This window comes from Rhinichthys klamathensis, unplaced genomic scaffold, assembly GCF_029890125.1.
Source record: "Rhinichthys klamathensis goyatoka isolate OS25496 unplaced genomic scaffold, OSU_Roscu_1.1 h1tg000001l_1, whole genome shotgun sequence".
Classification (NCBI taxonomy): Eukaryota; Metazoa; Chordata; class Actinopteri; order Cypriniformes; family Leuciscidae; genus Rhinichthys; species Rhinichthys klamathensis.
The window spans coordinates 748,764-772,268 of NW_026606555.1; the positions used below are offsets into that span (position 1 = coordinate 748,764).

The window sequence follows — 23,505 nt, forward strand, 5'->3', positions numbered from 1 at the left end:
AGTCGAGGTCAAGAAAAATATTCATGACACAGTTATAATGGCCTCATGACAGCCAATGTCAAAACCAACCACATGACAGTTTAATGTGATGTTAACCCATAAAGCTAAGTGCTTTCTTAAGTTTGATAATTAATCTGCTATGTCATGTTTATGACATATTTATGACAATTTATGTCAAGTTGTCATTACCAAGACATCTCAAACAATGTCATATTTGCATTAAAAATGTCATAATTGAGCGAATGACACTTAATGACAGTTGTCATAAACATGCATAAACCCTCCTTCATATTCATGACGTGTGTCGTGTCATGGTTAAGAAGGTGTCATGTCAGTCTTATGCACACCCCTTCAAGTAAAGTGTTACCAAAAAAAGTTATTCTTGCGTAAAAGATCTACTTTAGCTAATATACTTATAATTATGTGATGATCAGTCTTTACAGATTCAAGTGCCTGAAAGCAGGATTTTAAATTTAGTGAAGATTAAGAAATTTCATTATTGTCCATTTTCTATATTTTCCACAGTTAGACTTTGGAAGCTGGTCCTGGGATTCGCAAGTCGTGACACTGACCTCCAGTTATCGCTGCTGCCGACACACACTCATCTGCACTGGATATAGAGTCTATGGAGAGAAAAACTGCATCTATCAAAATTTGTGCCGATATTCATGAGGGCGTGTTGTTGAATTTTTGTGTTTATTCAGGGTTATTAAAACATTTGGCCTTTTCAGATCCCAGGGAGGAATAGTGCAAAAAAGAGTCTGAGTTAAGATGTCCAGGTTCTCCAAGTAAGGTTTCATCCTCATTCCAAGAGATCTAATAAACCCACGTCCGGCTTCATTAAATTAAAGATACTCCGGGCGGGGGAAAGACTGGTAAGGCTGGATTACTTTTGTTTGCCAGTATATTGTAAAGCCAGTGTCAGACGTCTGTTCTGGAGTGCAAAAATTGAAAAGCATAAATTGCTCAATATCATGATTATTTCGACACAATGGATGGAAACACACAGCAGTGCCATCAGAGGGGATATTTCTTTATTTTGAAATACTGATCATTACACAGTACATGTAATCACTCCATGCAAAAACACACACACACACACACACACACTCAGAAACCTCACAGAGAAGAATGTCTGAATGCCCATGAGTGTGTGGTTCACGTCTGTCCACTCCGGCTATAAGCAGCGCTCTCAGATGAAGTGATTCCTCAAGTGTAGTCTGATATTTTAGGCTTTCTATACTTTCTTATGTCGGAATTTTATGTCAATGAAATTTTATGTCAATGTAACTACTAGTTTCAAGTTTATGAAGATGTGCGGATGAATGTGTTTTGTACATGCACTTCAGTGTAGGAGTGTAGTTTATTAAGTTACTGAACGATTATTGTGTCTTTTTAAACGCTTGAATCCTGATTCCTCAAGTCATTCGCTCTTCAACAGCTTTGCGAAGGCTTTGGAGATCAAGTTCTTGATGTTTTACCACAGGATCTTCACATCACTGTTTTGGGTTCAGGTCTTTCACGCACAGATACACAAGTATAGTTGTATTACGATCTACAGGATAAAAAGTTGGTAACACTTAACAATGAGGTTCCCTTTGTTAACATTACTCATTAATTTCGTTATTAAATAGCTGCATCTGTTAATATTATGTAATGGACCTGAGCTAAGATGAACTATGAAAGAATGATTTTATTTGTATTAACTAACATGAACAAAGATTAATACATGGTGTAGCAAATGTATTGCTTATTGTTAGTTAATGTAAATGCATTAACTAAAGTTAACTAATGGGACCTTACTGTCAAGTAAAAAGCTTTATAAATTGTTCCCCGATGACATCAGACTGGTTTGATCTGGTTTGGGAGGGTTTTCTGTCTTTGATTTGTCTTTTATTCACCCAAATGCATCAGACGAGACTGTGTTTGGTTAGAGGTGTGTGAGTGTGAGTGTGTGTGTGTGTTTAACTAGCAGGGCAGGTGAGCGGTTGGACTCCTCTGAGCTCCAGGACTTTGTTCATCTGAACCTCCAGAGTCTTCCCAGCTTTGGTGATCTTCACACTCCTCATGCAGCCTTTAAACGGTGTGTTTACAGTGAGTCCAAACTGCTTCAGGCCCTCTGCAACAAACACACAAACACCAGCTCACTCGTTTATTCAATTATGTGAATGTTTCTGTCCGCTAAGATGATTGAAACACTATGTATACAAACTGAAACTTGTCTGTTCCTAATTTTTAAGAGAAACTTCTGTATTTTGGGATTTTCCCAGCTAACTCCTCCTCTGTAATACATTGACAAAAAGAGTTGAAATTTCACTTGTCCTTAAGAGGCTTTAAAATCATATTTTCAATACCTTTAGTATTTGTAATTTTTTCTTAATAATGTTTAAATAAACTGCTGTTCTCAGGACTGCCGTCATGGCATGAGGTTTTTCAACAGAAGTGTGTTCCTTGAGTTTAGGGTGTAAAGGAGAACGAGCAACAAAATGATGGGTTGGAGAAATGTCCGGATTTGTGTCATTATTGGAGAATTTATTTATTATTAGAAAAATATTTTTTTTGAACCAATCTATCACTTTTGATTTTTATCTTACTGTATTACCTGTTATAAAACGGTATTACGTCCAGTCCTTGATTCTGATTGGTCAATAGTTGTGTTTTATTCACGATAAAACAGGGCTATGGCCGCTTTACCCAACGGTGCAACACCCCTAGCAACCGCTCTTAGCAACGTAAACATATGTTTGTTCTCACTGATATTGTTCGTTGAAGCTGATAGAGTAGAGTATTGTGGGAGATCCAGTAAGTGTGTGTACCTTCATTTACAGTAGATATAGCATCTTCCTTCAGGTCAGTCCTGTATTCATAATAAAATATCAGTTTGAATGTCCGCTGCGATATCTTGTCCTTTTATCAGTTAAGAGGTTTCCCGTAACCTGACACGCTAGTCATCTGTCAGTTGCGTCTTGTTTCTCAGTGTTCACAAAATTTAGTTTTATGTGATAATCGCGCAATGAACTACATCTCCCGGGAAGCGAAACAACGAGCGAGATCCGCTGCTCGTGTGTGTGCAGTCTGGTACAAAACACTCAGGCATGACGGCGTAACGTTACGATTATAACGTAAGACTATAGAAACAATGACAGACGTCAGCTTCATTAAAGTTAGCTTCAGTAAAGTTAGCTTCAGTAAAGTTAGCTTCATTAAAGTTAGCTTCAGTAAAGTTAGCTTCAGTAAAGTTAGCTTCAGTAAAGTTAGCTTCAGTAAAGTTAGCTTCAGTAAAGTTAGCATCAGTAAAGTTAGCTTCAGTAAAGTTAGCTGCTTCAGTAAAGTTAGCTTCATTAAAGTTAGCTTCAGTAAAGTTAGCTTCAGTAAAGTTAGCTTCAATAAAGTTAGCTTCAGTAAAGTTAGCTTCAGTAAAGTTAGCTTCAGTAAAGTTAGCTTCAGTAAAGTTAGCTTCAGTAAAGTTAGCTTCAGTAAAGTTAGCTTCAGTAAAGTTAGCTTCAGTAAACTTAGCATCAGTAAAGTTAGCTTCAGTAAAGTTAGCTGCTTCAGTAAAGTTAGCATCAGTAAAGTTAGCTTCAGTAAAGTTAGCTTCAGTAAAGTTAGCTTCAGTAAAGTTAGCTTCAGTAAAGTTAGCTTCAGTAAAGTTAGCCTCAGTAAAGTTAGCATCAGTAAAGTTAGCATCAGTAAAGTTAGCTTCAGTAAAGTTAGCCTCAGTAAAGTCAGCTTCAGTATAGATAGCATCAGTAAAGTTAGCATCAGTAAAGTCAGCTTCAGTAAAGTTAGCTTCAGTAAAGTTAGCATCAGTAAAGTTAGCTTCAGTAAAGTTAGCTTCAGTAAAGTTAGCTTCAATAAAGTTAGCTTCAGTAAAGTTAGCTTCAGTAAAGTTAGCTTCAGTAATGTTAGCTTCAGTAAAGTTAGCTGCTTCAGTAAAGTTAGCTTCAGTAAAGTTAGCATCAGTAAAGTTAGCTTCAGTAAAGTTAGCATCAGTAAAGTTAGCTTCAGTGAAGTTAGCTTCAGTAAAGTTAGCATCAGTAAAGTTAGCTTCAGTAAAGTTAGCATCAGTAAAGTTAGCTTCAGTAAAGTTAGCCTCAGTAAAGTCAGCTTCAGTAAAGATAGCATCAGTAAAGTTAGCATCAGTAAAGTTAGCATCAGTAAAGTTAGCTTCAGTAAAGATAGCTTCAGTAAAGTTAGCTTCAGTAAAGTTAGCTTCAGTAAAGTTAGCATCAGTAAAGTTAGCATCAGTAACGTCAGCTTCAGTAAAGTTAGCTTCAGTAAAGTTAGCTTCAGTAAAGTTAGCATCAGTAAAGTTAGCTTCAGTAAAGTTAGCTTCAGTAAAGTTAGCTTCAGTAAAGTTAGCATCAGTAACGTCAGCTTCAGTAAAGTTAGCTTCAGTAAAGTTAGCTTCAGTAAAGTCAGCTTCAGTAAAGTTAGCTTCAGTAAAGTTAGCTTTAGCTTCAGTAAAGTTAGCATCAGTAAAGTTAGCTTCAGTAAAGTTAGCTTCAGTAAAGTTAGCTTCAGTAAAGTTAGCTTCAGTAAAGTTAGCATCAGTAAAGTTAGCATCAGTAACGTCAGCTTCAGTAAAGTTAGCTTCAGTAAAGTAAGCTTCAGTAAAGTCAGCTTCAGTAAAGTTAGCTTCAGTAAAGTTAGCTTCAGTAAAAGTTAGCTTCAGTAAAGTCAGCTTCAGTAAAGTTAGCTTCAGTAAAGTTAGCTTCAGTAAAGTTAGCTTCAGTAAAGTTAGCTTCAGTAAAGTTAGCATCAGTAAAGTTAGCTTCAGTTAAGTTAGCTTCAGTAAAGTTAGCTTCAGTAAAGTTAGCTTCAGTAAAGTTAGCTTCAGTAAAAGTTAGCTTCAGTAAAAGTTAGCTTCAGTAAAGTCAGCTTCAGTAAAGTTAGCTTCAGTAAAGTTAGCTTCAGTAAAGTTAGCTTCAGTAAAGTCAGCTTCAGTAAAGTTAGCTTCATTCATTGAGAGAACATGTGCACATTTGGGGTTTGTAGTCTTTGTAATTACGTATTTTCACAGTCTTACACCTCAACAGTTTTAGATCAAACTGTGACTTTCTTGACTTTAAAATGTATCTTTTAAATTGACAAACATCATTTGTGTAATTCAGGGCACAATTCAAACGAGATCAAAATATTTGTAGTCTCTCGCCATTGACTACCATACAATATTTTTCCGAAATAAGGTCCCATGGTGGTCGACCGGAAGGGGAGGGGCTTAGGCTCTCTATTGCTTACATAACTTGTTCCCAGATCCAAAATTCCAAGACATGAGAAAAGTGTTTGAACATTCTAGACTACGTCACCGTGGCGACAGAGTTTGATTGACGTACCGGGGTATCCGCCCACATACACAGGGTCATTGGTGTCGGCGGAGGCGGAGCGCACGTCTGGACTCGCCGCCTCGGACCTCCTGCCGTCCACCACGAGCTCCAGCCGGTGCTTCAGCTTGTGGGCGGAGACACTGTGCCACTGTCCGTCACAGAGCCCCGCCTCCTGCCCCGGCTCGTGCACGGCGGTGAAGCGGCCCTCTCCGTTATCAGCGTGGAATAACAGCTACACAGACACTCGCATTAACAAACCTTTCAGAAATAAACACCTGAACACAAAAGGAAAATCTAGATGACCTTTCCATTGACGAGCTCGATGCCCAGTCCGTCCATCTTCTGGCTGCTGACGGCCAACAGGACGCCGGTGCCCTGCGCCGTCCTGAACTCCAGATCCACGGACACCTCGTTCCCCACTCGATACGCGCTCACTGTACGCACACACAAGCATCACTCTCAGGGTTGGGAATCCAAAATCCAAATACTTGAGGTCAGGAATCAGATACTTGTTATACAATTTTAATTTTAAATCCTTTATGAGCATTTCAATGTGATTTTAAGCCATTCAAGCGTGAGACGATGCGCGCGCTGTTTTCAGTGCTGCACACACACACACACACACACACACACACACACACACACACACACACACACACACACACACACACACACACACACACACACACACACACGTGTAACAGTATACTGGATCTGTGAAACTCTTAAAGTGACAGCAGCCTAATATTCCTGCTGCCGTCTCTATAATAACACTAATCAAACAATGTAATGTATATTTTATTTATAAAGTGCAGTGTTAATTTACATCTGAATACCTGAAAATCTAAAAAAAAACGCTGTTTATTTAATCGTATCGTTGTTCAGTTTTATCTATTTGTTGCGATTGCTAATTTTTTATTTGTTCTTTTTTAATTACTGAGTGTTTATTGTCTTTAATGCTTGAAATCTTTATTAGTTAGGCTAGTTTCAGTTTTTCTATGGTATTTTAAAACCACAGGCAAATGTCTTTGTGTAAGTGTTTTTTAGCCTTTTGATTTTTGTTCATGATATTCATCTAGAATTATTATTTTTTTTTTTACAAAAAGACTAAATGTGAATGATATCAAATTTTTTTTTTTTGTCTTATTGGATTTGAAATTAGGAATCGATAAGCAGAACCGAAATAGGAATCGAAGTTGTTAAAATTCAAGCGATACCCAACCCTACTCACACTTCCACGTGTGCTCCAGTACGGTTTGTTTATTATCACTGGCTGTAGCGGAGTGAAATATTGAGCCTCACCAGCTTTGGCGTAACCTGTGCCATCGAAATAAGTCCCTTTCTCTGGGTTTGCGAAACAGGATCCCACGCGGTAGCTGGATGTGGGCGTCTCCATGTCCAAGGCCTGACCCATCATCCTGAAGTTCCTGATGCAAGCGTCGATACTGTACAGCACCTGCAGAAGCACAGGCGGCGTCACATGGTGCCAACCAGACACACATCATTCACATGTGTGTGTTACAATGACGTAAGCAGAGCCTTCAGTGGCCACAAAAGGTGTCTCGACTCTTATGAATGTGTTTTTGACGGGTGTATGAGGCGTCACACTCACAGGTCCGATGCGTTTGGTGGTGTAGTTGAGCGGTAAGCCGCCCACATACAACATTCCCACCACATCCAGAATATCCGCTTTCTTGGGGCTGGTGGTGTGTTTGGAGTAGAGGCCGTCGATCGTGAGGATCCCTCTCTGCTTCTCTCTCGTCACACGGATCTACACACACAGAGAGGCAAGAAATCAACACCTGCTTCTGAGGACACACACACACACGCACGCGTACACAAATGTTTGGGGTCGGTGAGATGTTTTTTATGTTTCTGAAGAGTCTCTTCTGCTCACCAAGGCTGCATTTATTTGATCAAAAATACAGTAAAAACAGTGAAATATTATTATTATTTAAAATATCTGTTTTCTATGTGAATATACAGTTAAGTGTAATTTATTCCTGTGATCAAAGCTGAGTTTCCAGCATCATTACTCCAGTCTTCAGTGTCACATGATCCTTCACAAATCACTCTAATATGAGGATCTGATGCTCAAGAAACATTTATGATTATTTTTGTGGAAACTGTGATACATTTTATTTTTCAGGATTCTTTGATGAATAGAAAGTTTCATTTATTTGAAATAAAAATCTTATGTAACATTATAAATGTCCCTTTTGATAAATTTAATACATCCTTGCTGGATAAAAGTATCAATTCACATAATCTTAATGTAACGTTCTGGCTAAATATACTTGCATTCTGTCCTAACACGACCTGTGAATCTCCTCTACCATCACAGAACATCAGGCAAAAGCTTTCCTCTCAGTGTCATGCATCAGGGGTCAAAGGTCAAAAGCCCTGACCTTGTGCCACTGGCCGTCGTTGATGATGCGTGGCACGCTGACGGAGGTGTTTCCGCTGCCCAGGTCGAAGCTCAGGTGAGCCATGCCCTCCTTCAGCTGGACGGTGGCGAAGTCAGCGTGGTTTATCCTGGCCATGTAGAACACCAGACCTGAGTCCGCCTCGGTGCGCACCTCGAACTCCATCAACAGCCTGACACACACACACACACACACACACATGAGGAGGAGGAGGATGAAGATGAGCAGGAGGAGGAGGAGAACTCACACTCACCTGTTCTTCACCTTTCTGTCGTCAAACTCAAAGGCCATGTGACTGTTTCTGGACAGACCGAACTGTTTGGCCAGTTCCAGGACGACAGGCTCCGCCTCTGCTGCACACGACCTCTGTGATTGGACAGAGCACGTGTCAATCAAACATTCCATAAAAGTTCTGAACCACCAAGACGGCAAAAAACAAAAACACCCTTTATTTTAAGGTTTAAATACTGTGTAACACTGACACCGTAAAATAAAGTGTTACCAAAAACACTGTACAACAACAGATACTAAAGCATGGGTTGGACAGATCTGCTGTTGTGGAGGCAGTAGATGGAGCCAGAGCACCGCTGATGTCCTCACTGGAGTCACAGATGAGCTATTGAGCTGTCTTGTGAGATAAAAGAGCTTGTTGAACAACACTGGGACTCAGGAATCAAAGCTAAGCAGCAGAAACAGCACAAGCATCATGAAGCAGATGAAAGCTCAAACGCCCCAAAGATGTGTGTTTCAGAAGTGCCTCTGAACGGAGGAACCGCAGTATTCACGCTATATCTCTAATGTCCGTGAGTGTGTGTGTGTGTGAGTAGGTTAGTACCGCGGGCTCTTTGATGGGCGTGTCTGGGAGGGGCGTGGCCTGGGTGAGGGGCGTGGCCTGTGAGCAGCAGAGAGAGACAAAACAGCTCAGCTTTACAAACATCATGCCTCGCATTAAAGCATTGAAAGAGAAATGAAACATGGTTTACCCTGATTTGAATCAACGTGTTAAAAATGTGCGGTGTACAAATGTAAAATACTGCACATATATAATAGTCCCAGTCCCAGCGTGGACATGCACACTGGTCTCTTCAGCAGAGGATTTCTGCAGCCAATCTCATGCAACCGTTTGCCTTCAGCTTTTACAGTTGAAGGAAAGTGACAAGAAATGTGAGCAGGGCTGATTAAATGTGATTAATCGGAATAAAAACTAATTCGCGGTATGGCTTAGTGCGATTGTCAAGTCGCAAAGGCTGTGAATTCATTACGTGTGAATATATACGCGTCGCGCGGTGTGTTTCAGAGTGAAGCGCAGCACTGTGTTTCCAGGGTCTCGCTTGTACTGTACGTAAAATTAGTAATTATTCAAATTATTTTTATTATATTTTTCTGAGATATTACGTTTTACAATACAATATTAATATTTCTTATTGTTTAATTGTTTTATTTGAATATTATTATTATTAATATTATTGTTGTTATATTTTCTTAAACACTCAGCAATATTTATTATTTTATTTAATATTTTATTTAAATAATAATAATAATTAATATTATATTTTAAATACTCATTACTATTGTAACATTTGACTGTAAAATAAAAAAAATGAGTATTTAAAAAATATAATAATAATAATAATTCAAATAAAATGTTAAAACAAAATAAGAAATGTTGCTATTGTAATATTTTACTGTAAAATAAAAAATATTTATTCTTTTGATTAATATTTTATTTGAGTAACAATTTTATATGAAATATTATTATAATATTAAACAATAATTATTAGAATTAGTATTACTCCTATTATTATTTTATTGTCATATTGATATATCATCACACATTTTTTGGCCAAATGGTGCAGCCCAACAAACCATCACAGCAATCCTAGTGCGTGATCCCTCAAATCATGCCCTTATAAGGTCAGTGATAATGAATTTAGCTCTTAGTTTATCCATGGAAACACAAATGTTACACGACTAACGGCTCTGGGGGAAATGCATGTGCCAACACTCACTACACATTCAACTCTGGACTTGCCCATTACTAGCAGAGTATAGACTTTAGTATAGAGCAGTGTAAGAGTGTGAACTTTAATTACAGGAATCACACAGGACTCTCTACCCACAATGCCTTTGTCAGGACGTACAGTGGAGGCTGGTGGTCGAGGCCGGGCTGCTTCTGTAGGTGTGAGCGCTGGCTTGGGTGGAGCCTCTTCCTCTTCCTCCTCCTCCTCTTCCTCAGGGATCTCGGGCGGGGCTGGAGGCGGGGCCAGGTCAGGGCACTGACCAATCTCTGCGTTCTCAAAGGCCACGGGCTGGGAGAAATCCACCGGGCTGTTTCATTGACACACACAACACACAGCTCACTTGAGGGAATGATGACACAACCTGACTCCAATCAGGTGAATAATGAACACAGTTATGAGCAAGGACAGACTCATTTAAATGAGTGCGGTAGAGGGCAATGGGGTTCGCTCGAGTGGAAAAGACCACTGGCAGAGATTCATACTCCTCATTAGAGCAAGAAAAACTGTGATTGTTAATGTCATACAGCGTTTAGCTTATGACTGCACCTCAAAACTGCAAACAAGACCTTTAATCTACAGCCACGGGAGGCTGGGAAAAATGGGTCACTGTTTACACCGGTCGCTGGGTTTCTCTGGCGGTGTCACTACAGCACGATCCAGCCGTGACACACTGCAGTGAATTGAGCTCTGGAGGTTATCTGCTACATTTATCTCCAGCTGCTAAAGGTGACCTCGAAAGCTTGGAAGGCTCGCTAATGTCTTTGCCATGCTATTATCTGTATAAAAGACTTGCTAACATTGCTGTTCGGAGAAATCTGCTAGTGCTAAGAGTGAACAAAACTAGTTTTACCAACCAAAAGGAACGCCAAACTAATGCATGGATTTGCATTGAAGGGTTAGTTCACCCAAAAAATTAAATTTCTGTCATTAATTTCTCCCCCTCATGTCGTTCCAAACCTGTAAGACCTTCGTTCATCTTCAGAACACAAATGAAGATATTTTTGATGAAATCTGAGAGCTTTCTGAACCAGCCATAGGCAGCAATGCCACTGCAACTTTCAAGGCCCAGAAAGGTAGTAAAGACATCGTTAAAATTGTTCATGTGACTCCAGTGGTTCAACTTTAATGTTATGAATATGAATGTTATGAATAGTTTTTGTACTCAACCCCCCCCCCCCCCCCCCCCCCTCAAAATAATGACTTCATTCAACAATCTCTTCTCTTCCACGTCATTCTCCAACACTGTTGACGTAGTGTTAACGCAGCGCTTCCAGGTTTTGCTTCAGAACGGCGGCTCATTATTGGCCGACGCTGGTCATGTGTGATGTTGACGCAGGAGCCGGCCAATAATACGTCAATTTACATTACGTAAATAGTGTAGGAAAATGACGTGGAAGAGAAGAGATTGTTGAATAAAGTCATTATTTTGAGGGGGGGGGGGGGGGGGGGGGGGGTTGCGCACAAAAAGTATTCATAACATTCATATTCATAACATTAAAGTTGAACCACTGGAGTCACATGAACAATTTTAACGATGTCTTTACTACCTTTCTGGGCCTTGAAAGTTGCAGTGGCATTGCTGCCTATGGCTGGTTCAGAAAGCTCTCAGATTTCATCAAAAATATCTTCATTTGTGTTCTGAAGATGAACGAAGGTCTTACGGGTTTGGAACGACATGAGGGTGAGGAATTAATGACAGAAATTTCATTTTTGGGTGAACTAACCCTTTAAAGGGCAAGCTCGGTATTTTACACTTAAGATTGTTTTAAGAACGGTTAAGATTGAAATTTGGACACATGCTGCTGGCCCGAGAATTCTCGGTTTCTGTGGTTGCACCCCCCACCTCCACAATGGTTGCATAGGTGCACTGGAACAATCCTTCATAAAACGCATTAAACTTTAGTTTACAAAGACGTGAAACTCACCGAGTGGTCTGGGGTGTTCACTGATATGCTCACACAAAAATCTTTGCTTTCCAACAGGGTTTATGGTAGTTTTTGTCTAACTCCATTGACTTGACTTGGACAATAACTACAATAAAACCTGTTGGAAAGCATCTTTTGCAGCGATTTTTGACCAAATTTGGATCTTAACCGTTCTATTTCATCAGAAACGATCTTAAAACAGGGCTTTAAGTGTAAAATACCGAACTTGTCCTTTAAGCCATATAACTCCAACACAGAAGCTGTATGCGTAAAGGTCCGTTCACACCAAGGACGATAACGATAAAAATAATGATAAAGTCCTAAAAATCTTTCTCAATATTAAAGAATAGCAGAGTTCACACCACAGCTGTAACGATAACGATATAGAGAAACGATATCATTGGGTCATCGATATCAACGATATCATCACTTTCAGAGCGATTTTTTCCCAGCTGTTGAACGATAAAACACTAACAGCCAATCAGAATCCATTCTAATTTAAGGGCTCGCGCATTTAAAATGGCAGACGACATTGTGGAGAAGTTAATCGCAGAGGTCCAGAAAAATCCAGCACTGTTAGACAAGTAAAGCCCCTTCTCAAGAAGATGGACATGGAAAACAATCGTTCACACCCTCTGAATTAACAGCAGTTTTACCTCAGGTATCCAGCGCTGGCTTCCACAACATCGTCGTGCTTCCTCCGAAGTGGCGGTGAAAAAGACTAGGTGTGTTTTTATTCCACTATATTGACTATATATTAGATTGTTAGATGGATTACACTAGCTTCACATCATGCTGAGGACATCTGCTGGTTAAAGCCTGTAAACGCAACACTCAAAAAAATGATATGTTGGCTTTACTTAACTTTTTTATGTAAACAGGTTTAACGGTTTAACTATGTTTCGTTAAACAAACATAATATGTTCATGTAACTTCAACATCATGGAATTTGGTCATTTTAAGCGACCCAATTAAACTCTGAGCTAAAGAGTTAATTAAGTGAATAACTGAGTGATGATTGAGCATTATTGAAGACACCTGATGTTAACAAGCAGAATCTCTGAAGGAGAAAACCGGAATGTTTAAGTCACCATTATGGATATAAGTGTGTGTTTTAGTTGGGCTCTATACCATTAACTTATTAACTTTAGATTTTGTTTGGTTGCTGTACATGAGTTATAACAGCCGGATGAACAATAAACAAAGGTCTTCTTACGGTGTTGGTTGTGTTTTAACATAATCATTATTTCACAATCATTTGACCTGAGTCACTGAACTTATATTAAACCGAATTTCTGAGTTAAGTTTACCTTACGAATAATAGCAGCACTGTCATTGTAGAGCATACTATTTTTAGACTTTTCAATGAAATTTAAATGATCAAATCAATAAATAAAAAAGAAACTTCCTAAAAAAATATCCTGAGTAGGCACACACAGACATCAAGAATCAGCATATAAATCTCAGCAATGGTGACAAACAGATCATAAGCTCATTATTTATTCATGCAGCAATGCATGATGGGAGCCATGAATGAGTTTTGATTGGTGGCACCCAGAATGCACTGCAACATGCTTTATAATTGTCACCATTGTTGAGATTCACAGGCTGATTCTTGATGTCTGTGTGTGCCTACTCAAAATATTTTTTTAGGAAGTTTATTTTTTATTTTTTGATTTGATCATTTGAATTTCATTGAAAAGTCTAGAAATAGTATGCTCTACAATGACAATGCTGCTATTATTCGTAAGTTAAACTTAACTCAGAAATTCGGTTTAATATAAGTTCAGTGACTCAGGTCAAATGATTGTGAAATAATGATTATGTTAAAACACAACCAACACCATCAGATGACCTTTGTTTATTGTTCATCCGGCTGTTATAACTCATGTACAGCAACCAAACAAAATCTAAAGTTAATAAGTTAATGGTCAAGAGCCCAACTAAAACACACACTTATCTCCATAATGGTGACTTAAACATTCCGGTTTTCTCCTTCAGAGATTCTGCTTGTTAACATCAGGTGTCTTCAATAATGCTCAATCATCACTCAGTTATTCACTTAATTAACTCATTAGCTCAGAGTTTAATTGGGTCGCTTAAAATGACCAAATTCCATGATGTTGAAGTTACATGAACATATTATGTTTGTTTAACGAAACATAGTTATGTGGAACCAGTGGAACCTGTTTACATAAAAAAGTTAAGTAAAGCCAACATATCATTTTTTTGAGTGAACTAGAACAGCAAAAACATGTTCAATGACGTTGTACACACTTTGAAATCGCAACGCGAGCTTAGAATAAACAGACGTTGTCGTTCGTTGGTAAACGCAAATATAGTTATCGTTATAGTTATCGTTCTTGGTGTGGACGCAAATATAGTTATCGTTCTTGGTGTGGACGCAAATATAGTTATCGTTATAGTTATCGTTCTTGGTGTGGACGCAAATATAGTTATCATTTTAGTTATCTTTATAGTTATCATTCATTGGTGTGAACGCAACTATATTTATCTTTATAGTTATCATTCTTGGTGTGAACGCAAATATAGTTATCGTTATAGTTATGGTTCTTGGTGTGGACGCAAATATAGTTATCGTTCTTGGTGTGGACGCAAATATAGTTATCGTTATAGTTATCGTTCTTGGTGTGGACGCAAATATAGTTATGATTATCGTTCTTGGTGTGAACGCAAATATAGTTATCGTTCTTGGTGTGGACGCAAATATAGTTATCGTTATAGTTATCGTTCTTGGTGTGAACGCAAATATAGTTATCGTTCTTGGTGTGGACGCAAATATAGTTATCGTTATAGTTATCGTTCTTGGTGTGAACGCAAATATAGTTATCGTTATAGTTATGGTTCTTGGTGTGGACGCAAATATAGTTATCGTTATCGTTCTTGGTGTGAACGCAAATATAGTTATCGTTCTTGGTGTGGACGCAAATTTAGTTATCGTTATAGTTATCGTTCTTGGTGTGGACGCAAATATAGTTATCGTTTTAGTTATCTTTATAGTTATCATTCATTGGTGTGAACGCAACTATATTTATCTTTATAGTTATCATTCTTGGTGTGAACGCAAATATAGTTATCGTTATAGTTATCGTTCTTGGTGTGGACGCAAATATAGTTATCGTTATCGTTCTTGGTGTGAACGCAAATATAGTTATCGTTTTAGTTATCGTTCTTGGTGTGAACGCAAATATAGTTATCGTTATAGTTATCGTTCTTGGTGTGGACGCAAATATAGTTATCGTTATCGTTCTTGGTGTGAACGCAAATATAGTTATCGTTATAGTTATCGTTCTTGGTGTGGACGCAAATATAGTTATCGTTATAGTTATCGTTCATGGTGTGGACGCAAATATAGTTATCGTTTTAGTTACCTTTATAGTTATCATTCATTGGTGTGAACGCAACTATATTTATCTTTATAGTTATCATTCTTGGTGTGAAGTGAACGCAAATATAGTTATCGATTTAATTCTGGTTCTTGGTGTGAACGGGCCTTAAGAGTGATGTGCGGTTGTGCCGGAGGTTGTACGTACACAGTGTTGATGAGAAGGTTCCAGATGCAGCCCTCGAACGGCACGTTGGGCCGCTGTACGCCTTTCTCTATCTCGAGCGGGATGCCCCCGACGAAGAGCCGATGGATGCTGAGCGGGTGATCGCTGGGTAACGTCTGCTGCATGAGCGGCTCCTCGTCCACTTGCACGGAGAAAGATCTGCACACACACAAGCTCCATCAGCTCTAGAGAGGCCTGAGAAACAGGGGCGCAGAGAAACAGAGGCTGGCTTACGCTCCCAGGAGTCTCAGGATGCGCAGGGAATGCTCTCTCCCGTCGTGCAGGATCCCCCGCTCGGGTTTCCGGACAGTTCTGCGTAAACCCCTGCTGCCCGTGAACACCAGCACCTCCAGTGCGCCTTTATTCAGCGTCACAGACAGGAACGGCTACAGACACACACAGACGGACAGGAGAAATCAACCTCATGTTCCTGGTTTCTGGGCTGTGTTCTCACGCTTTTTTTGAGTGCTAGTTAGGGATTACAAGAAAGATCTCTCATATGAAAGATCTCTCATTAGAAAGACCAGTGGAAATCACTACTACAATTCACCTAATTTTCAAGGAGAAAATCTCATTAGTTAATCTTTATCTGAAGTCAAATTGGTCTGCTCAAATTGGTCAGATGGTCCAGTTTGTTGTGATTGGTCTGCTCTGCTCTGATTGGTCAGATGGTCCAGTTTGTTGTGATTGGTCTACTCTGCTCTGATTGGTCAGATGGTCCAGTTTGTTGTGATTGGTCTGCTCTGCTCTGATTGGTAAGATGGTCCAGTTTGTTGTGATTGGTCTACTCTGCTCTGATTGGTCAGATGGTCCAGTTTGTTGTGATTGGTCTGCTCTGCTCTGATTGGTCTACTCTGCTCTGATTGGTCAGATGGTCCAGTCTGTTGTGATTGGTCTACTCTGCTCTGATTGGTCAGATGGTCCAGTTGGTTGTGATTGGTCTACTCTGATCTGATTGGTCAGATGGTCCAGTTTGTTGTGATTGGTCTGCTCTGCTCTGATTGGTCAGATGGTCCAGTTTGTTGTGATTGGTCTGCTCTGCTCTGATTGGTCAGATGGTCCAGTTTGTTGTAGGGATGCACCGAATCCAGGATTCGGATTCGGCCGAATATTGGGATTTTTAACGGGGTTCGGTTTCTGCCGAACCTCAGAATTTTTTTCCACCGAACCCTAGGCTTGCACTACGCGCGCTACGTCGAAGTCACCGATCAGTGAATGACATCAAAGTACCGCGTGAACGAATAGAGAGCAGACTGCTCCATATGCTTTTGAATTGCTCTCGCGGTACTTTGATGTCATAAACTCATCTGTCTGTGCAGCGCCGGTTCAAGTCGAACAAGCCTGTAGTGTAACGCGTTGTGTCAGGAAGAAAAATAGGGATAGCTCACAGCTAAAGTTATTGCAGAGGCCAGACAGACTCACGGAGGCGATTGGCATCTCACAACTCGCACTTTATTCCACAATCGAACTTGTGTAACTGTCTGTCACACGTTCTACCGTCCACAGCGTTACTTAACAAAATAAGGTAAAAATGAGCATCAAACAGAAATAACCTGCATACATGGGCATGTGTTCGAGGCGCACGACACATACGGCGCGCAGTTCTTAAAGGGGCCACACCTTATTTCCACTCGTTACAGAAGGTGGACCGTTCGAATGCAGTAGGCTGTGAGAAAGTGAAAATGGAACTCGTGAGCAGAAAAAGTGTTGTTTGGCAGTACTTTCAGTGAAAGAAGGTAATTCAAGTCGAGCTACATGTTCAATTTGCAATGCCGATTTGTCTCATGGTGGCAAGGACTCTAAATAGGCTACACAACATCGCCGCTGTTAAAATGCATAATGTTGCTTATTCTTTTTTTTTTTTTTTTTTTTTACAGTTATAAAAGTAAAAGCAGTGTTTATTATTTACAGTAATAAAATAAAATGAAAAATCCACTTTGTTTACTTCATTAATGTGTTTACTGTGTTAATGGACTGAGGATGAGAGTAGGATTCGGTATTCGGTTTCGGATTCGGCAGAATCTTAACCAGTGGATTCGGTATTCGGCCGAACCCCACAAATCTGGATTCGGTGCATCCCTAGTTTGTTGTGATTGGTCTACTCTGCTCTGATTGGTCAGATGGTCCAGTCTGTTGTGATTGGTTTGCTCTGCTCTAATTGGTCAGATGGTCCAGTTTGTTGTGATTGGTCTACTCTGCTCTGATTGGTCAGATGGTCCAGTTTGTTGTGATTGGTCTGCTCTGCTCTGATTGGTCTACTCTGCTCTGAATGGTCAGATGGTCCAGTTTGTTGTGATTGGTCTGCTCTGCTCTGCTCTGATTGGTCTACTCTGCTCTGATTGGTCAGATGGTCCAGTCTGTTGTGATTGGTCTACTCTGCTCTGATTGGTCAGACGGCCCAGTCTGTTGTGATTGTTCTACTCTGCTCTGATTGGTCAGATGGTCCAGTCTGTTGTGATTGTTCTACTCTGCTCTGATTGGTCAGATGGTCCAGTCTGTTCTGATTGGTCTGCTCTGCTCTGATTGGTCAGACGGCCCAGTCTGTTGTGATTGGTCTGCTCTGCTCTGATTGGTCAGATGGTCCAGTTTGTTGTGATTGGTCTACTCTGCTCTGATTGGTCAGATGGTCCAGTTTGTTGTGATTGGTCTACTCTGCTCTGATTGGTCAGATGGCCTAGTCTGTTGTGATTGGTCTACTCTCCTCTGATTGGTCATATGGCCCAGTCTGTTGTGATTGGTCTACTCTGCTCTGATTGGTCAGATGGCCCAGTCTGTTGTGGTTGGTCTACTCTGCTCTGATTGGTCAGATGGCCCAGTCTGTTGTGATTGGTCTACTCTGCTTTGATTGGTCAGATGGCCCAGTCTGTTGTGATTGGTCTACTCTGCTCTGATTGGTCAGATGGCCCAGTCTGTTGTGATTGGTCTACTCTGCTATGATTGGTCAGATGGCACAGTCTGTTGTGATTGGTCTACTCTCCTCTGATTGGTCAGATGGTCCAGTTTGTTGTGATTGGTCTGCTCTGCTCTGATTGGTCAGATGGTCCAGTTTGTTGTGATTGGTCTACTCTGCTCTGATTGGTCTACTCTGCTCTGATTGGTCAGATGGTCCAGTCTGTTGTGATTGGTCTACTCTGCTCTGATTGGTCAGATGGTCCAGTTTGTTGTTATTGGTCTGCTCTGCTCTGATTGGTCTACTCTGCTCTGATTGGTCAGATGGTCCAGTCTGTTGTGATTGGTCTGCTCTGCTCTGATTGCTCTACTCTGCTCTGATTGGTCAGATGGTCCAGTTTGTTGTGATTGGTCTACTCTGCTCTGATTGGTCAGATGGTCCAGTTTGTTGTGATTGGTCTACTCTGCTCTGATTGGTCAGATGGTCCAGTTTGTTGTGATTGGTCTACTCTGCTCTGATTGGTCAGATGGTCCAGTTTGTTGTGATTGGTCTGCTCTGCTCTGATTGGTCTACTCTGCTCTGATTGGTCAGATGGTCCAGTCTGTTGTGATTGGTCTACTCTGCTCTGATTGGTCAGATGGTCCAGTTGGTTGTGATTGGTCTACTCTGATCTGATTGGTCAGATGGTCCAGTTTGTTGTGATTGGTCTGCTCTGCTCTGATTGGTCAGATGGTCCAGTCTGTTGTGATTGGTCTACTCTGCTCTGATTGGTCAGATGGCCCAGTCTGTTGTGATTGGTCTACTCTGCTCTGATTGGTCAGATGGTCCAGTTTGTTGTGATTGGTCTACTCTGCTCTGATTGGTCAGATGGCCCAGTCTGTTGTGATTGGTCTACCCTGCTCTGATTGGTCAGATGGCCCAGTCTGTTGTGATTGGTCTACTCTGCTCTGATTGGTCAGATGGCACAGTCTGTTGTGATTGGTCTACTCTGCTATGATTGGTCAGATGGCACAGTCTGTTGTGATTGGTCTACTCTCCTCTGATTGGTCAGATGGCCCAGTCTGTTGTGATTGGTCTACTCTGCTCTGATTGGTCAGATGGCCCAGTCTGTTGTGATTGGTCTACTCTGCTCTGATTGGTCAGATGGCACAGTCTGTTGTGATTGGTCTGCTCTGCTCTGATTGGTCAGATGACCCAGTCTGTTGTGATTGGTCTACCGCGTACAGCGTGTATCGGAAGCTACATGCCCATTATCATAACTGAACTTCAGCTCCTTCCGTAGCCTTCCTAAAGCTCAGCGATTGAACTCTAAAGACAGTAACAATCACATTGATTTTGCCATATCCATACTAGCACAAGTCCGATGATGAAACATTGGAAAAACATTGGAAGAACTAGGAATATTCGAAAAAACATAATAGGGGCACTTTAAGCTACTCATTGTAATGTATTTAATGCTTTTCTCATTTAACACAATAATGACTTTAAAGGATCTTTTTGGGCTAATTTCTCAGTCAAATTTGATGTGCGATTAATTCGATTAATTAATCGGCATATCGTGTAATGTTAAAAAATATAATCGCTTGACAGCCCTAATTTCTTTATAAATGTTTGCTTCCTTTACAAAGGGAACACCCTGAACACCCTGTTTGACAATATCTTTGAAAAGCGAAGAAGCACTTCACATAGAGAAAGCCTGTCAGTAATGTATTCAGAGCCGGTAATCAGACAGACGGCTGTGAGAGCACACTCTCGCCCTCTCCACGCTGCACTGGAATTGAGGAGAGCGATGCGAGAGCAGACTCCTCTCTCCAAACCCTCGGAGCCGTTCAGGCGTCCGCACGCAGCGCAGGTGACCCTGGACTCGCCGTAAATTGGAGGAATGAATGAGGAGCAGTGGAGAAAACCCTTGGCCTCTCCGAAGCCGCACTCCTGCAAAATGACACCCACTTAATTTACGAGCGATAATGATTTTCAAAAGGTGGCGGTCCGGCACCCTCTCCTGGGAGGGCTATCGCAAATTGGATGCGATCCATCAAAACGGCGGCTTGTAAATCTATTTTTACGAACGGAGTATCACGGGGAGGTGAGAGCGCCGACTGCTTACTACAGATACACCGCATAATTGATGTGCTGCCCCTGAGCTGAAGAGAGAGAGAGAGAGAGAGAGAGAGGGATGATGAAGACGTTACAGACAAAGATGTAGAAAGTCATATTATAATTAAAATGATCGCCGTGCCCCTGGCCTTTAGTCCACCTGGTAACAGAAAAAGATCAACTTTTGTTTGCTGAAGGGCAGAGGCAATTACAAACCTGCCCGGATAATAAATCTCTTTTATGGGCTGTGAGACCCCTGTAACCCCGTGGATTCATTATGATCTCGTACTGAAGGCCACGGCTCCCTGGACTTCCACCATTACCCATAATCACCTTCCTAAGCGCTCAGAAAGGCAGGAGGAATAACACACTGAACCGTCTCACAGCCTGTGAGTCTGCGTTTGCAATCACCTGGATTTGGTTAAACTACGCTATGCAGTGAACACTCAGAATACACATTCATATTTAGTACTATTGTGCATTTACCGGTTCCTGCACTAATGCTATCGGATGAGAAAGAAATGTGAACTGAATTGAGCTGGATAATGACAGTACCTTTACAACTTTGTTATTATTGAATCAACATTAGACTGACTGATAATGACACTATTTTCATTTGTAAAGATGCTTTACAGCCGATATTGAATTAGTTTCACAGTTAATAAAGCACTATAGAAATAAATGTGAAATGCATTTTTCTTGTATGTGTCATTTAATTAAGAATTAATTGCAGTTGATGTGATTAAACTTGATGGAATTTGTCTCTTTCACAATGTATTGAATTCAGTGGAAAATTCAGATGGAACGAACTGCACCTGCTTGATGGAGATTATTAGCGCGATTCCCTAAAGAACAATTACCTAAGGAAATTATGCAAATCTGGTAAGACTAAAAACATCTTGTGCCGAACGCGAGTGCGCAGGGTAATTCTCCATCTACTCCACTCTGTTGACCGAGTAAACTTTGTGAAATAATCAGTGCTTCAGGACAGAAATGCACACATCTTTCCACACGTTTCTTATGTGTACTCTGCAGCCGTTAACAGACTTAATTGAATTGTTTGTCCCTGCCGACCAATTGTGTGATTTTTAATAAACCCGTCTCTATTTGGAAAGAAAAAAACAATAAGTCTGGCTGTATGAAACTATTAAAAATGCTAAATAGATTTATAGAGACATTTTCCTGTGTTGCTGAGGCTGTGGGACAGTTGTGCAGTTGCAATGTCAATGTACTGTGTTATCAGCATTAAACACACTTCAATAATGAATGTTTGGGTGTGTGCGCACCTCTCCGGTCTGTCTGCGCGAGCGGCGTGAGCTCCGGCCCTGCGTCAGCTGTGTCATGGACGTCACTCCTCCTCGGCCGAACAGGATGATGCCGTTCTCGCTTCTGGTGCTGAAGGAGAGTGTGATCTCGGAGCCCACGTCGAACGACACAGGCTTCAGCTCCATGTAGCCGGGCCTGGGGAAGCTCACGGTGTGGAGGTTCTGACAGAGACAGCGTTTAGTTAGTGGCTTTACCCAGAAGCCTCCTGCGGTGTCATGCTGTAACTCATAGATTCAGCACATGGCCATTTATTTTGACTACTTTTCAAATGGCTTTATGTAACGCACTTTCCCTAAAATAAGTCGTGCCCGACTCCAAGTTGCACAGGGTCTGATCAAAATTGCATTGCATTGAGAGAGAAAGTAATTACTGTAGTAATAAGTACTGAGTAAGCAACTACATGTACTTGCTATAGGGTTAAGGCTAGGGGTTGGTTTAGGGTAACTTGAAATTATGCATAATTTACTGTTATTACTATAAGCACATGTGAAGTTTCACTATGTCACGCTAAAATAAAGGATATTTTAAAGGATAAAATATTCCAATAATTGTCCAATGTGGAAATAACATTTGTTCAGATCAAATGACAATGAATGGCAGAATTTAACACACAGCGATGAATGTTGATCCACTGTTGAAACTAGTTAAACTAGTGTGGTTTATGTCAGGGTTTGGTGCTTAGCTCTTATTTTGATTCTAGCTTAGTTCTATGTTCGCTGTATTACTGGTTCCTGTGTTTATTTCCTGTCTAATTACTCATTTTATAAATGCATGAATTGTTTGCTTTTGGTCAATAATCGGACAAACTGCTCAAAACATTGATAAAGATGCCAACTCATTGAGTGGTCACTACTGATGAAATAAAACACTATCATTGCATTGGAAACTTCAGCGTTATTTTCTACAAGAAAATTTGAAGATTTTTGTAAATTTGTGTTTATTTGGGTGAGCAGAAGACATTTAAGGGGTCTAGGAATTTAGATTATTCTTTTGATGAGACTTTGAGAAACTGAATGTATCAGATAATATTGAAATATTTGGATTATGCAATATTTTAAAAGAAATCAGGGATTTTAAAATAGTTTTTCAGACCAAAAAAGGAGTGGAAATAGATACAAGTAAAGGCTCATATTATGAGATCTATTAAGCATGAAGATACATTTCTATAATTTATTTTAAAGTGTAATTTTGTAGCCAATCGTAGCACGTCGTCACTATAACCAATCATGTTTTCAAGAGACCTTCACGTTTGGGAATTATTTACACAGCTCAAAAGTGAATTTAAATCTGTAAACTACAGGTCCTCACTTATTCCCCCTCGTGTCATTCTAAACCTGCATGACTTTATTTCTTTATTCTGCAAAAAAAACCCCCAAAAAAACATATTCTACAAAATGCGGTTCTGGCAACATTGGACCCAACTGACTCTCATTGTATGGACAAAACAAAATAAAGTAAGCCGTACAGGTTTGGAACGGCATGAGGACGAGTAAATTATGTCAGAATGATAATGTTTGGGAAAACTATGCCTTTAAAGCAACACTACGTAAGATTTTTTACCTTAAAATATTGCTTTCAAAATAGTTTCAGTGGTTCATCAAGTCGTGACATGGTGAAATGCACTTATGCCACCGCTTTGCGGTCCATTATCTGATATAACCACGCTATGTAAGATTGCCAGATTGGGTCGCGTTTCTGTAGTCCGAATGAGACATAAGAAAACTACAAATTTGACTTGCTTTACGGCAAGCGTTACAATTGCCGATAGGTGGAGCGTACTTGACAGTAGACTACAACTACATGTAAGATACCTAGCGTGCGACAGTAGGATGCGCTAGGCTAAATTATTTACCACAGCGGTAATGGACAATTCCACTCCCAACCTGTAGGGTGACCGCAGAGGAAAAGTTACTTGGTGTTG

At 40.4% G+C, this 23,505-nt stretch overlaps 1 protein-coding gene across 9 annotated transcripts in view; it reads right to left on the minus strand.

Annotated features, from left to right (window-relative positions):
• Window positions 1-1,901: 1,901 nt before the first annotated feature.
• The window catches only part of lama2 (laminin, alpha 2), a 364,467-nt gene continuing 342,863 nt past the window's right edge, over window positions 1,902-23,505 (minus strand). For 4 of the 9 annotated variants that reach the window (XM_056268199.1, XM_056271356.1, XM_056271046.1 and 1 more), the window contains 12 exons: window positions 21,545-21,745; window positions 15,506-15,657; window positions 15,254-15,430; window positions 9,874-10,081; window positions 8,589-8,645; window positions 8,007-8,119; window positions 7,736-7,925; window positions 6,940-7,098; window positions 6,630-6,783; window positions 5,631-5,761; window positions 5,337-5,559; window positions 1,902-2,119 (listed from right to left, as the gene is read on the minus strand). In XM_056268199.1, coding sequence (XP_056124174.1) covers window positions 1,965-2,119; window positions 5,337-5,559; window positions 5,631-5,761; window positions 6,630-6,783; window positions 6,940-7,098; window positions 7,736-7,925; window positions 8,007-8,119; window positions 8,589-8,645; window positions 9,874-10,081; window positions 15,254-15,430; window positions 15,506-15,657; window positions 21,545-21,745 — 1,920 coding nt within the window. In that variant the 3' untranslated portion in view covers window positions 1,902-1,964. The remainder of the gene's footprint in view (window positions 2,120-5,336; window positions 5,560-5,630; window positions 5,762-6,629; window positions 6,784-6,939; window positions 7,099-7,735; window positions 7,926-8,006; window positions 8,120-8,588; window positions 8,646-9,873; window positions 10,082-15,253; window positions 15,431-15,505; window positions 15,658-21,544; window positions 21,746-23,505) is intronic. The other 5 variants (XM_056232539.1, XM_056272103.1, XM_056268872.1 and 2 more) reach the window with 3 other exon arrangements.